Source organism: Diabrotica virgifera, chromosome 3 (assembly GCF_917563875.1).
Source record: "Diabrotica virgifera virgifera chromosome 3, PGI_DIABVI_V3a".
NCBI classification, from domain to species: domain Eukaryota; kingdom Metazoa; phylum Arthropoda; class Insecta; order Coleoptera; family Chrysomelidae; genus Diabrotica; species Diabrotica virgifera.
In genome coordinates, this window is record NC_065445.1 from 246,974,149 (window position 1) to 246,990,427 (window position 16,279).

Sequence of the window (16,279 nt, forward strand, 5' to 3'; positions counted from 1 at the left end):
TATAATAATAATAATATAACTTTTTCTAGTGAGGATCTAATTAATAATGTCGATTTAAATAATTCGTTTGATGTACATCCTGAAGTATTTAACAATATGTCCTTTTTTGAAACTACCGTTAATGCCCCCTCCGAGACAAACACAAACAATTTGTCACAAACACCATTGGCAAATTTTGATATAGCAGACATTTCTTGTTTGGATAAATCTGTTACTATGGATAAAACTTTAAATATTTCTCATGATAACAATATTATCGATCCAGAGATCAAGAAATTTTATAACATACCAAACACAACGCGAAGCATTATTAATTCCCGTAAGTTCACGAAATATACATCCCAACACATTAATAGTTAACTCTACTTGTTCAGTGTTTGAAGGAACATTTTTGTTAAATAAGCAAGAGTTTTCTACAATATATGATAAAAAATCAAAAAAATTTAAGCCAAAATTATACAGTTTTACAATAAGAGAAAACTTTAAGAAAGTAAATAATATTTGTATTTTATGCATCAAGGGTTGCAATTATCTAAAAGGTAAAATTATTATTTACGGTTATTGCTCACAACCCGATTGTAAAAAATTTAAAATCATTTGTAAAATAAGTTCAAGCCTAAATGCCCATGTATACAGTAATTCTATTAATTTTTTTCACGGTAGTCAATTGACATCCCAAGTTCGAGGAGTTGAAAGAATATTACTTGGTGACCGATTACTGCCAAACACAGCTTTCAACATCAGAAATGATGATATTAATAACTGCTGCTATGGAGTAGAACACTCTAAAAATTTAAATATGATTAAGAGTGATGTAGTATACAGGAAAGTGAAATCTGAGGCTAATGCCAGAAATGATAGATTAAGGGATGATCTTACCGACATAATTCAAATGCAAAAAGAAAATAAAAATTATATTCCTTATACATTTAGGGTGTGCACATTAAGTAGGGAACAGTTATATTTTGTTAAAAATAATAATAGGTTTAATGTATCTTCAATACATATAGACGCAACTGGTTCAGTCGTTAGAAAACCTTTTGCAGATTCAAAGAGAATACTATATTATGCCGGTGTTGCTCAGTTAAATAAAAAAAAATTGTACCTCTTTTGGAAATGGTAACTAATAGCCATGATATTGGAAACATTTCATCATGGTTAAATGAATATAGACATTATTGTTTAAGAAATAATGTACACTGGCCTGCATTTAAAGTAGCAATTAGTGATTTTAGTGTGGCAATTTTAAATTCAATTTGCGAAGCTTGGAATTTATTAACGTTACAAGACTACTGTAAACTATTGTATAGGTCAGTTACAGATAAAACAGTCGATTTAAGTAAAATAATAATTATTAAACTCTGCTGTGCACACATGATAAAACTAGTCTCTCGTGACATCAACACATACTTTTTAAAATCTGCTTCCGATACAAAATCTTTAATAAAAGAAATTATTGCTACTTTATTTAATATAATTTCCTTTAATGACATTGAAACAGTGCTAAACTGTTTTTTCTATCTTTTGGCAAGTCCTCAAATTACCCAAGAAACTAAGATGATAACAAATAAATTACTATCAGTACTAACATCATACAAAATTACTAACTCAGAAATTATTGCTGAGAGTAAAATCAGTGATGACAATTTATCATATTTTTACAACAATAATACGCTGCCTTCAAGTTCTGCCTTTTATTCAAACAACTTATTTTATATATACTTTAAAAATATGTTTGACACGGTTCTAGAAGGACATGAGAACTTAAATAATACTGAAACAGAAAATCCGTTTTATAACCCAGAATTTGGGTCTTACTTTATCCAGCACTATATTCCATTCTTACCATTGTGAAGTGGAATTTTTCATGGCAGAACAAGCAACGCTCCCGTAGAAAACTACTTTGGGTTATTAAAAAATAATATATTAAATAATAATTTACATTTAAAATGTTCACGTTTTGTACGGAAGGTACGTCACTACGTTTTAAGCCAATATAGAGAACATAAATATAAAATAAAAAGAATTAGATGCGCTTCCAAGTTACGTACTAAAATTTAAAAAAAAGGAAATGAGAAGCAAAATAAAATAGAAGAAACGTGGTGTAAAAGAAAGAAAAGCATGCACACTTATTTTAAACAAAAATTAATTAAGAAATATTTTGAGAACACCAAGGCAATAATAGAAAATGTAAACAGTCAAAAAACTCCAAATATCAAAGAAACAGACCACAAATACTATATAAAAACACATGATTTTATTTACCCCTGTTATGCAAATGGCGATTACGCAATAACAAAGTTTAACAACGAGTTATTGTTCTATACCAGTTTTTCTTACCTAGCGGCAAGTAAACAAAACTGTACAGACATGTGGTTGGACAATTTTCTCGTGGATTATGTTTTAAAAATTTTTCGAAATAGCAAAAATCACATAAAAATTTTCTTCAGTTACACGGTTGAGAAAATACTAAGAGGACTGGAAAAATGGTCAATAAATAGTCAGATTTTGTTCTTTCCAATACTTGTACTAAACCATTGGATGGTGATGAAAATCGATACTTGCAACAAATCTGCAGAGTTTTATGATCCACGTGGTAATAACAGTAAAAAAGGAAAATATTACTTTTATAGAATAATGTCAATGTGTACAAATACGGGTGATAATGTTGCTGCAGATTTCACTTTTAGTTTTAATAACGGGTCCCGGTGAATTCGTAACTATTTTAATCCCCCATCCTAATTACAGGCCAATTGGTAACTCTGACCCTCTCAGGTAATTTTTCGGTAACCGATCAACTACCGGTGAATTCGTAACTAAATAAAGGTATAATCTTTTAGACTTGAAATAAACATATGGAAAATCTCTTTGCTTTTAAATTATCAGAAGGATTTAAATAATTTATCATTGCTAAACATCTAAAAAATATTAAATTTACAATTACTTGATAAAAACCAAGCTCGTGTAGAGCTATACTTGATAACACTATAATATTGTTTCAATTATTTTATTAAGATATTTCAATTTTTGCTATTTTTATAGGTACATATAGTACAAATATAATGTTTTTAAGCAAACCAAGAAACATTCGGTTTAGATTTAAGGTATTAGATTTAATCAATGGTTTCGAATTCACTTGAAGAAAGTTTTGGGTTGGCAGGTCAGGTAAAAAAAAGTTACGAATTGGCCGGTGAACAATTTGATTTGAAAATTGTTGTCATTAAAAGTTACGAGTTGGCGCGTGTCCTTAATAACATGCATCCAGTTCAAACAGATTCTTGGAATTGTGGTGTGTTCACACTGTATTATTGCGAAACTAATATAAAAAAAATTTTAGTTGATAAAAATTTTAATCCGAAACTATATAGAAAATATTTAGAGTACCTTATTATTACAACAACCGAAAATATAACTACAAAATGTGTGCATTGTGGAAAAAGTAATTGCGAAAAAGAGTGCAAAAAATGTAAACGATTTTCTCACCGTCAGTGTATACAACAAAATAAAATAACATCGTCATGCTCCTATGTATAAAATTACAAATAAAACAGGTCTGGGTTTTTGCTTTGAAATTTCGTTTTTCCTAAAAAATCGAATGGGGTGCGACTAAGGGTTCAGTTCACGTCTGGCAGCCCCGTTTAAACAGGAAACCCTTAACACTAATTAAAACAATAATTTTTGGATATGTTGTTTATTAATAAGCATACTTTCTTAAAAAAAATTAAAATCCAAAATAAAAAGTGTATTTCTCCGTTTTTGAGGTGATTAACTACGACATGTGTCTCGTCTATAAGAATCACACACGTACAAACTTTAAAAATTATTTTTTTTCTTAAGTGAAAACACTCCTCCTCAATTTTTGGATATATTGTTTATTAATAAGCATACTTTCTTAAAAAAAATTAAAATCCAAAATAAAAAGTGTATTCTCCGTTTTTGCGGTGTTTAACAAAGACATGTTTCCTCCATAAGAATCGCACACATACAATCTTTAAAATCTATTTTTTCTGTTAAGTGAAAACACTCCTCCTCAATTTTTGGATATGTTATTTATTAATAAGCATACTTTCTTAAAAAAAATTAAAATCCAAAATAAAAAGTGTATTCTCCGTTTTTGCGGTGTTTAACAAAGACATGTTTCCTCCATAAGAATCGCACACATACAATCTTTAAAATCTATTTTTTCTGTTAAGTGAAAACACTCCTCCTCAATTTTTGGATATGTTATTTATTAATAAGCATACTTTCTTAAAAAAAATTAAAATCCAAAATAAAAGGTGTATTCTCCGTTTTTGCGGTGATTAACTAAGACATGTTTGCTCCATAAGAATCGCACACATACAATCTTTAAAATTTATTTTTTCTGTTAAGTGAAAACACTCCTCCTCAATTTTTGGATATGTTGTTTATTAATAAGCATTATTTCATAAAGAAAATTAAAATCCCAAATAAAAAGTGTATTCTCCGTTTTTGAGGTGATTAACTACGATATGTCTCGTCCATAAAAATCACAAACGTACAATCTTTAAAAATTATTTTTTTTCTTAAGTGAAAACACTCCTCCTCAATTTTTGGATATGTTGTTTATTAATAAGCATACTTTCTTAAAAAAAATTAAAATCCAAAATAAAAAGTGTATTTCTCCGTTTTTGAGGTGATTAACTACGACATGTGTCTCGTCTATAAGAATCACACACGACAAACTTTAAAAATTATTTTTTTTCTTAAGTGAAAACACTCCTCCTCAATTTTTGGATATGTTATTTATTAATAAGCATACTTTCTTAAAAAAAATTAAAATCCAAAATAAAAAGTGTATTCTCCGTTTTTGAGGTGATTAACTACGATATGTCTCGTCCATAAGAATCACAAACGTACAATCTTTAAAAATTATTTTTTTTCTTAAGTGAAAACACTCCTCCTCAATTTTTGGATATGTTGTTTATTAATAAGCATACTTTCTTAAAAAAAATTAAAATCCAAAATAAAAAGTGTATTTCTCCGTTTTTGAGGTGATTAACTAAGACATGTTTGCTCCATAAGAATCGCACACATACAATCTTTAAAATTTATTTTTTCTGTTAAGTGAAAACACTCCTCCTCAATTTTTGGATATGTTGTTTATTAATAAGCATTATTTCATAAAGAAAATTAAAATCCAAAATAAAAAGTGTATTTCTCCGTTTTTGAGGTGATTAACTACGACATGTGTCTCGTCTATAAGAATCACACACGTACAAACTTTAAAAATTATTTTTTTTCTTAAGTGAAAACACTCCTCCTCAATTTTTGGATATATTGTTTATTAATAAGCATACTTTCTTAAAAAAAATTAAAATCCAAAATAAAAAGTGTATTCTCCGTTTTTGCGGTGTTTAACAAAGACATGTTTCCTCCATAAGAATCGCACACATACAATCTTTAAAATTTATTTTTTCTGTTAAGTGAAAACACTCCTCCTCAATTTTTGGATATGTTATTTATTAATAAGCATACTTTCTTAAAAAAAATTAAAATCCAAAATAAAAAGTGTATTCTCCGTTTTTGAGGTGATTAACTACGATATGTCTCGTCCATAAGAATCACAAACGTACAATCTTTAAAAATTATTTTTTTTCTTAAGTGAAAACACTCCTCCTCAATTTTTGGATATGTTGTTTATTAATAAGCATACTTTCTTAAAAAAAATTAAAATCCAAAATAAAAAGTGTATTTCTCCGTTTTTGAGGTGATTAACTACGACATGTGTATCGTCTATAAGAATCACACACGTACAAACTTTAAAAATTATTTTTTTTCTTAAGTGAAAACACTCCTCCTCAATTTTTGGATGTGTTGTTTATTAATAAGCATACTTTCTTAAAAAAAATTAAAATCCAAAATAAAAGGTGTATTCTCCGTTTTTGCGGTGATTAACTAAGACATGTTTCCTCCATAAGAATCGCACACATACAATCTTTAAAATTTATTTTTTCTGTTAAGTGAAAACACTCCTCCTCAATTTTTGGATATGTTGTTTATTAATAAGCATTATTTCATAAAGAAAATTAAAATCCAAAATAAAAAGTGTATTTCTCCGTTTTTGAGGTGATTAACTACGATATGTGTCTCGTCTATAAGAATCACACACGTACAAACTTTAAAAATTATTTTTTTTCTTAAGTGAAAACACTCCTCCTCAATTTTTGGATATATTGTTTATTAATAAGCATACTTTCTTAAAAAAAATTAAAATCCAAAATAAAAAGTGTATTCTCCGTTTTTGCGGTGTTTAACAAAGACATGTTTCCTCCATAAGAATCGCACACATACAATCTTTAAAATTTATTTTTTCTGTTAAGTGAAAACACTCCTCCTCAATTTTTGGATATGTTATTTATTAATAAGCATACTTTCTTAAAAAAAATTAAAATCCAAAATAAAAAGTGTATTCTCCGTTTTTGAGGTGATTAACTACGATATGTCTCGTCCATAAGAATCACAAACGTACAATCTTTAAAAATTTTTTTTTTTCTTAAGTGAAAACACTCCTCCTCAATTTTTGGATATGTTGTTTATTAATAAGCATACTTTCTTAAAAAAAATTGAAATCCAAAATAAAAAGTGTATTTCTCCGTTTTTGAGGTGATTAACTACGACATGTGTATCGTCTATAAGAATCACACACGTACAAACTTTAAAAATTATTTTTTTTCTTAAGTGAAAACACTCCTCCTCAATTTTTGGATATGTTGTTTATTAATAAGCATACTTTCTTAAAAAAAATTAAAATCCAAAATAAAAGGTGTATTCTCCGTTTTTGCGGTGATTAACTAAGACATGTTTCCTCCATAAGAATCGCACACATACAATCTTTAAAATTTATTTTTTCTGTTAAGTGAAAACACTCCTCCTCAATTTTTGGATATGTTGTTTATTGATAAGCATTATTTCATAAAGAAAATTAAAATCCAAAATAAAAAGTGTATTTCTCCGTTTTTGAGGTGATTAACTACGACATGTGTCTCGTCTATAAGAATCACACACGTACAAACTTTAAAAATTATTTTTTTTCTTAAGTGAAAACACTCCTCCTCAATTTTTGGATATATTGTTTATTAATAAGCATACTTTCTTAAAAAAAATTAAAATCCAAAATAAAAAGTGTATTCTCCGTTTTTGCGGTGTTTAACAAAGACATGTTTCCTCCATAAGAATCGCACACATACAATCTTTAAAATTTATTTTTTCTGTTAAGTGAAAACACTCCTCCTCAATTTTTGGATATGTTATTTATTAATAAGCATACTTTCTTAAAAAAAATTAAAATCCAAAATAAAAAGTGTATTCTCCGTTTTTGAGGTGATTAACTACGATATGTCTCGTCCATAAGAATCACAAACGTACAATCTTTAAAAATTATTTTTTTTCTTAAGTGAAAACACTCCTCCTCAATTTTTGGATATGTTGTTTATTAATAAGCATTATTTCATAAAGAAAATTAAAATCCAAAATAAAAAGTGTATTTCTCCGTTTTTGAGGTGATTAACTACGACATGTGTCTCATCTATAAGAATCACACACGTACAAACTTTAAAAATTATTTTTTTTCTTAAGTGAAAACACTCCTCCTCAATTTTTGGATATATTGTTTATTAATAAGCATACTTTCTTAAAAAAAATTAAAATCCAAAATAAAAAGTGTATTCTCCGTTTTTGCGGTGTTTAACAAAGACATGTTTCCTCCATAAGAATCGCACACATACAATCTTTAAAATTTATTTTTTCTGTTAAGTGAAAACACTCCTCCTCAATTTTTGGATATGTTATTTATTAATAAGCATACTTTCTTAAAAAAAATTAAAATCCAAAATAAAAAGTGTATTTCTCCGTTTTTGAGGTGATTAACTACGACATGTGTCTCGTCTATAAGAATCACACACGTACAAACTTTAAAAATTATTTTTTTTCTTAAGTGAAAACACTCCTCCTCAATTTTTGGATATGTTGTTTATTAATAAGCATACTTTCTTAAAAAAAATTAAAATCCAAAATAAAAAGTGTATTCTCCGTTTTTGCGGTGATTAACTAAGACATGTTTCCTCCATAAGAATCGCACACATACAATCTTTAAAATTTATTTTTTCTGTTAAGTGAAAACACTCCTCCTCAATTTTTGGATATGTTGTTTATTAATAAGCATTATTCCATAAAGAAAATTAAAATCCAAAATAAAAAGTGTATTTCTTCGCTTTTTGAGAATATGAACTGCAAAGTGTGGAAAATTGGTTTTAATATAAAATTTTATATTAAGTATAAGTTTTACTATTGGTTTCCTTTAATTTAATAATATACTTGCTTGGTAGTACTATTGTCCCAGTATTTTTGCGATATTTTGAAAAAAAATCTATGGATGGAATCTATGGATAACTTCACATCGGTTCTATAATGACAGTTTGCAGAGTAGATAAAAACCTTTTTCTAAACACTTTAAAAAAGTTGAAATGAATTTTCCCCGAAAAGTACTCCGATTTTGGGTTATTTCACATTGAAATATTTGATTTGGAATTTGATGAAGAAGAACCTACTTTTCATTAGCTACAACTCTGCTTCTACTGGGTCTACAGACCTCAAGCATACACCATTTTTTTTTCAGTTTTTTATAAGCTATATTTTTGCTAAGAATATTTTTTTCGCTGAAATACTTACTTATTGAGTTATCTCCGAAAAACCGTCCAAAAACATGTTTTTTTTTCTGATAAAAATGAACATATTCACTTGCAAATAACTCGAAAAGTATTGACTTAGGGAAAAAAAACTCTATAGAACAAAAGTTGCTTAGAATTAGTCATTTTATCCAATACCGGACTTATTTTGAATGTATATTTTTCACCTTCGAGAGAGGGTATTCCCCTCCATTTTTGACAAATGGAGGGGATGTAGAATTGTAAACATGTTCTTATATAATAATAGACAATTTCAACTACCTATTCCCAAATTTTCATCCGTCCTTTATTTTTTTTAGGGTCAGATTGTTCTTTGATCGGGCTATATAAAGCAAGTACTGAATATATTTTTGGTTACTTACCTCTACATGGCTCTCCATTACACTTTTCAATAGATTCATCAGATGCATCTTTGCAGTCAGGCTGTCCGTCACAGACGTAATGAGGTATTATGCAAACACCATTTGAAACACACTGAAACATTTGGTCATTACAAAATATTGTTTCCCTCATAGGTCTGACATCGTTCTTTTTAATATTGTCTATCAACACAACCGTAACATCAACTGAGAGATTGAATTTGTGACTTGTGCAGGTGTAGACACCTTTGTCTTCAATTTGAAGTGAAGTAAATTTCTTTTCCGATTTGTTTATTCCCTGTATGCTGGATATGATTTTTTGAAACCTTAAACAATACAAATTAATGAAACAATACTAAAATGGTTTGTTAACAAATTTTAAGAGTAAACAAGTGTCAACCTAAAAGAAACATATATTTAGCTCAAAATCAATAATACAGTTGAGTCCCGGTAATCCGAAATAATTGGGACCGAATCCATTTCGGATTACCGAATATTTCGGATTAAACAGATTTTCTTCAAACATTCCGTTAATAAAAAATAATATAAATAATATGCCTATCATTAAGTACAGTACTTTCGTTTTGAATACAATAAGAGCCTATACGCTCTATACGCCTATACAATAAGAGCTTCACTGGTGGCGCTCCTAGCGGATTACTAATTCAACTTTCACCGGTAATTTTTAAATTTATTATTTAATTGTTATCGCTTAATATTTACAACGCAAAAAAGTAATTAAATTGTAATCAATTTTTTTAAGATTTTGCTAATCATTTTGACGTTCTATAGGGCTTTTCATTCACAGTCATTTGTTTCGAGCTTCTGTCATATGCTGTATAATCCGTGTATATTAATATTATACACGAAATATATGACATTTGACAGAAGCTCGATACAAATGACAATCGATGAAAAGCCCTATTGATAAAATATGAATTTCTTACTTCGGATACTTTCACAATTATCGTGTAGATGGCGCTAAGAGTAATAGATTAATTTATAATTACATACTACGGAACATTAAAAAAACTTAAATTCAGTATTTAAAACGTAAGTATATTTAAGGTAAAAATATATACCACAGCTTTGACCAACTAATATTTTTTATAATTAATGTTTTTAATTTTAATTTTAAATTAATCATTTTGACATTTATGTCAAATTTCCGGTAAACGTTTACAGACTTGTCACTACTGGCGCTCGCGAATTTGTAAATATCCCCTCTACGTACGAGCTCACAGCGTATATATGATAATTAGAAGGAAGTAATGAACCCCCTGAGACGTATGATCAAACACCGTTTTTTAAGACAAAAAGTTATGGAAATAAAGGCGACTAATGAGTGATGAAGATAAATAGTACTACCAGCCACTAGTAGAAAAACAAGAAAATAAATATAAAAGACATCATTTACTGGGTAGCAGAGGGTTGGGAAGCTATGAATGAGAAAGTTATGAGAAACTCCTGGCAAAAAATTTGGCAAAGCCTTACTTACGAAGAAATGCTAGGCCAGATCTAGAGGCTGAAGAAACCAATTTGTTAAGAGACCTTGTGCAAAATATTCCTGGCTATGAAGAGGCGAATAACATTGATGTAGAAAAATGGGTGCGAGCTGGATGATGTTCACGAGATATACGATGAACATTAAATCATTGAAATGGTTACAGAAGAATCTTCAAAACCCTCTGATGAATATGATAAGGAAGATGTCAACATCTAACATCGGGTATGCCACACAGACGCTGCGGCTGCGTTTGAGCTAGCTCTACGCTACGTAGAGCAACACCCCGCCGTATTGCTCTACACCGTGTAGCACCATGGATACCTACCATGTTTTTGAGACGCTGTACTGGCGTAATTAAGCTTTGAGGGAGAGGAATAATTCTTCATTAAAGCAAAGAAATTTAACTGATTTTTTCAAAAAAAAAAGTAAAATTTGAAATGTTTTGAAAGAAATATAAAGTACCTAGTGGTTCTTAGAGTAACTGCATATTTATTTTCCCCAAATCTATTGCCAAATTTTTTTTCGGATTAAGCGGATTTTCGGATTAGCGGGACTCTACTGTAATACTATAGCAGCAAAAACACATCCACGGTTCTTAGACATTTACAACGGTTGCCTACTCCGACGGTGGTGGGGAGACTTAATGTTTGACTTACGTCACAAGAGTACACACACAAGCCCATTTTTAAATTTGTTGCGGAAATGATCTTCGATCTTTGAATGTGTATTATTGTGCACGCATGTGTATTATTTGTGTTAGTATTTATCTTATAATATATAATAGTTTACTTTATATTATACATGAAAAGTTATTTATTATAGTTGCACATCATACCTAACAAACAAAGAAACAAACGCTCATATGGTATTCATTGATCTTGAGAAAGCATATGATAGAGTTCCTCGAGAGATTCTGTGGTGGGCACTCAATAAGAAAGGAGTCCCTGGTGAATATGTAAAGATTGTGAGGGATATGTATGAGGGAGTAACGACTAGTGTTAGGACAGGTGTGGGAGAGACTGATAAATTTCATGTGAAAGTAGGATTTCACCAAGGCTCTGTGCTAAGTCCGTATTTATTCTTATTAGTTTTGGACCAGATAACAGCGAAACTACAGGGTAACATTCCATACCTAACAAACAAAGAAACAAACGCTCATATGGTATTCATTGATCTTGAGAAAGCATATGATAGAGTTCCTCGAGAGATTCTGTGGTGGGCACTCAATAAGAAAGGAGTCCCTGGTGAATATGTAAAGATTGTGAGGGATATGTATGAGGGAGTAACGACTAGTGTTAGGACAGGTGTGGGAGAGACTGATAAATTTCATGTGAAAGTAGGATTTCACCAAGGCTCTGTGCTAAGTCCGTATTTATTCTTATTAGTTTTGGACCAGATAACAGCGAAACTACAGGGTAACATTCCATGGTGCTTAATGTATGCTGATGATGTCGTGTTAGTAGGAAATAGTGAAGGAGACTTAGAACAAAAACTGGAACAGTGGAGACAAGCTCTGGAGGAAAAAGGTTTAAAACTTAGTAGGACAAAAACAGAGTATTTGGAATATTCATTTAAAGATGGAGTTACTACAAATAAAATGGTATCTTTGGATGGTGAAATGATTGTGAAAAGCAATAGTTTTAAGTACCTAGGATCGGTATTACAGAGTAATGGAGAAATAGATGGAGATGCATGCAGTAGAATTAGGGCTGGATGGATGAAGTGGAAAGAAGCGAGTGGTGTTGTGTGACAGAAAAATTCCAATGAAGCTGAAGGGAAAATTCTATAAAACAGCCATAAGACCGGCTATGATGTTCGGAACTGAATGTTGGGCAGTGAAAAAGAAAGAGGAACAACGAATGCATGTGGCGGAAATGAGAATGATTAGATGGATGAGTGGAGTGGCAAAGAAGGATAAAATTAGAAATGAGTATATTAGGGGAAGTCTAGGTGTGGCACCAATTGATGCCAAAATGGTTAAGATGGTTTGGTCATGTTCAACGTCGAGACGGTAATCACCCAATACGAAGAATAGCTGAAGTGCAGATTCTTGGAAGGAGTAGGAGAGGGAGACCAAAGAAGACCTGGGGGAGACGATAAGGCAGGACATGTTGGTACCGGGGATTAACATTGATATGACCCAAGATACAATTGTGTGGAGAAATGCAATTAGGGAAGCCGACCCCGCATAGGGATAAGGCAAAGAGAATCATGATGATGATTGTACCTATTGTAGGAGCTTAAATTCGCGAACTCAAGCGAGGCTGCTGCCGCTTATTTGGAACTAGAGGAATTGGGATAAAAACGTAAACAAATCATCCGTTAATCTATGTATCAATGTCGATTGAATGCTTGTAGGGTTTGTTAATTGAATGAATGATTTATTTATATTAATTAATTACATCAATAAAAATATTAATTGTATTAAAATACGTTATCCCAATTCCATCGGCCATTTTCATGCAACTGCACTGCCACCTATAGTCGATTGAGTTCGCGAAGAAGAATATATATTATAAGATAGGTTAAAACGTTAAAATTTCATTATAGTCGGAGAGATAGAAGCGGATTTTGTGCGTGATAAGTAATATGGAAAAACTATACGGGGATATGTTAAATTAGTTGTGTACATGACTTTCCCCAACGGCCGGAAACCAGAGTGGGGGACGAGGGTAGAAAGGAAGCCACTTCAGGATACTTTGACCTTTGAATCCTCGCGATACAGAATCGCGCTTGACAGCCTCTCGATACAACAGCCCGCGTGACTCCGACTTGTCGGGGTGACATCATTGGGGTAACTTGTCGGGACTTGTTGGGTGACGTTATTGGGCCACAACCCCGATTAATTATTTTTAATCATTTTTTAAGTCCTTATAATTGAAAATATACAAAGAGGCATGGGAAAAGCAGCAAATCCCAAAAGACTGGCAAAGTAACCTTATAGTGCCAATATACAAAAAGGGAGAACACGTCAACTGCGAAAATTATAGAGCAATATGTTTATCATCGGTATGTTTTAAAATATACACGAAAATAGTAGAGAAGAGGCTAAGACAAGAGGTAGAAAAAGAACTGGGAGAAGAACAAGCAGCGTTTAGACCAGAAAGACAGACAAACGATAACATTTACATCATTAGAAATATAATAGAAAGAAGTATTGACTCGGGGGGAAAGCTCATTCTAGCATTCATAGATCTAAGGGCAGCATTCGACTCTATAGAAAGACAAATTATATGGAAATGCTTGCAGAACATGAAAGTACCAAGTACACTGATAAAAATAATTGAAAATATATACGGAGTAGTAAAAGGACGTGTACAGATAGCAGGAGAAAGATCTGAAGAATTCAATTGGGAAAGAGGTATCAAGCAAGGAGACAGTCTTAGTCCGCTACTATTCATAATAGTCATGAATGAATTGACTAGAAATACTGGAGAAAGAACGAACCAAATACAGACAACAATAGGATACCAAAGATTACAGCCAATAAAAATAGAAGCCCTATTGTATGCGGATGACATAGTCCTTATAGCAGATTCCGTGACAAAAATGCAAAAACTCATAAATATATGGACAGAAGAAATAGAGAAATTAAAAATGGAAATCAACATCGAGAAAAGTAAAATAATGGTCATCGGCGAAAAGGAAGAAAATGAAGTAATTATAAAATGCAAAAATACTCAACTGGAAATAGTTACAGCATATGATTATCTTGGAAGTAGTATTACCAATGATGGGAAAATAGACCTCGAAATAACAAACAGAACTAAAAAATCAAATAAACTGTACTACGCACTAGCGCCAATTCTGAGGAAAAAAGAATTGTCCCACGAAACAAAAATTAAAATATATAATACGATTGTGATACCGACGATACTGTATACAAGCGAAAATTGGACTTTACAGAAAAAGCATAATAGTAGGATAAATGCAATTGAGATGAGACATTTACGTGCTATAGCCGGAAAGACCAAATGGGATAGAATAAGAAATGAGACAATAAGAGGGATAACTAAACAGGAACCAATAATGAATAAAATAATAAAGAGGCAATTAAACTGGTATGGACATCTGATGAGAATGAAACCTAGTAGACTAGCAAGGAAAATTCACGAAACAAGGAATATTACAAAAAAGAAAAAAGGCAGGCCGAAGAAAAAATGGATACAGCAAATAGTAGAAGCAGGAAAAATCAAACAGAAAACGCTAGAAGAAATGAAACTAATAGCACAGGACCGAAAAGAATGGAAGAGATGGGTGAATATGTAGCTAAATTAAACCCAAATCCGACACCTGAAAGGGTATAAGGAAGGGGAGAAAGAAAGAAAGAAAAGAAGTCCTTATAATAGTCTAAGTATGTCAATAACCATTAATATTAAACAAAAAATTTTTCCTTAGAGGGGAATCGAACCTATAGAGTACAGAGACCAGTTTTGCGAGATTGCGTAAATCCATTTGGATGTTCTTTTTGTAGTTTTTTACAATCTTTGTTGAGCCATTTTATAATATAACAACACGACAATCAAAAATTAAATCAAATGCACAATAGAAAGTACACCTCACGGACCGGGAAATTTCAAATAACATCTTGGTTTTGGTGTCAGATGTGCGATGAACAAGATGCGTACCTACTTCGCTCCATGTTTATGTATGTCTTCCTCTAACTTATTCAATTTCTGTATACTCCTATTCCATAACAGTGATGGGCAAAGTACGGCCCGCGAAAGTATTTAATCCGGCCCATCGACATGAATAGATAACATTATAGCTTTAACACACAATGCATTTTTTCTATAATTCTGGCCATAGGCGTAACCAGGGGGGTTTTGGGAGTTGTACCCCCCCATTGGGATGTACTTTGAGCTCTATACGCTTAACACCATAGGCCTCAGAGACCTTCCAGTAGTTATAACCCCCCCCCCTTTCAGGTAGTTGTAACCCCCCCTTAGGATCATCCTGGTTACGCCTATGATTCTGGCCCTCCTATACAGGGTGATTGATTAGTGGGGTAAAGCTCAATAGATCCGCCATAGTAATAGATAGCAATAAAAGTTAATATCTAAAATTGTAGCCAATTGTTTTTGGACCAAACTTGTTTTTTTAAATGGAACACCCTATATTTTATATTATATTCGAAATCTTCTTAACTTCCCCATTACAAAAATATAAAGGTCTGTTATGTTATACAGGGTATTTACAAAGTTATAACCAATTTTCTACGAAAATCGTAACAAGTTCAGCTCCCTGTATAAATAAAAATAAGCACAACGGCAATGATTTATTGATGCTCTATTTGTTTATTTATTGTCAAAATTTTTAAAAATGATTGAAATTGCTAATTTTCTTTATATCGAATACAGGTTGGGTCCAAACGCAAGTACATTATTTTCTCAGTAATTTTTAATGGAACACCCAGTATTTTATATCACTATTGAAAAGTACCATTATCGTACTTTAATTTGTCTACATTAACATTCCCTATGTCTAAATTTATTAGTTTTTGAGATATTTTCATTTTTCAATGGACAGTAGCGTGGCCACCCAGATCACCAAAATTTAATAAACTGGACTGATTTTTTGGGGTTACAATTAAACCTATGGAATGGTACATAAAATGTTCGCACTTGTCTAGTGGTGCGAGATGGTACAGACAGTGCGATCTTATTAAGTAGTTGAGAACAACTGCATATACCATTTAAGATCTTGAA

The 16,279-nt window shown here is 31.3% G+C and overlaps 1 protein-coding gene across 2 annotated transcripts in view; it reads right to left on the reverse strand.

Annotated features, from left to right (window-relative positions):
* The window catches only part of LOC114341351 (low-density lipoprotein receptor class A domain-containing protein 3-like), a 76,128-nt gene that overhangs the window by 50,602 nt on the left and 9,247 nt on the right, over positions 1-16,279 (reverse strand). For both annotated transcript variants that reach the window (XM_028292138.2, XM_028292137.2), the window contains exon 3: positions 9,068-9,390. In XM_028292138.2, coding sequence (XP_028147939.1) covers positions 9,068-9,390 — 323 coding nt within the window. The remainder of the gene's footprint in view (positions 1-9,067; positions 9,391-16,279) is intronic.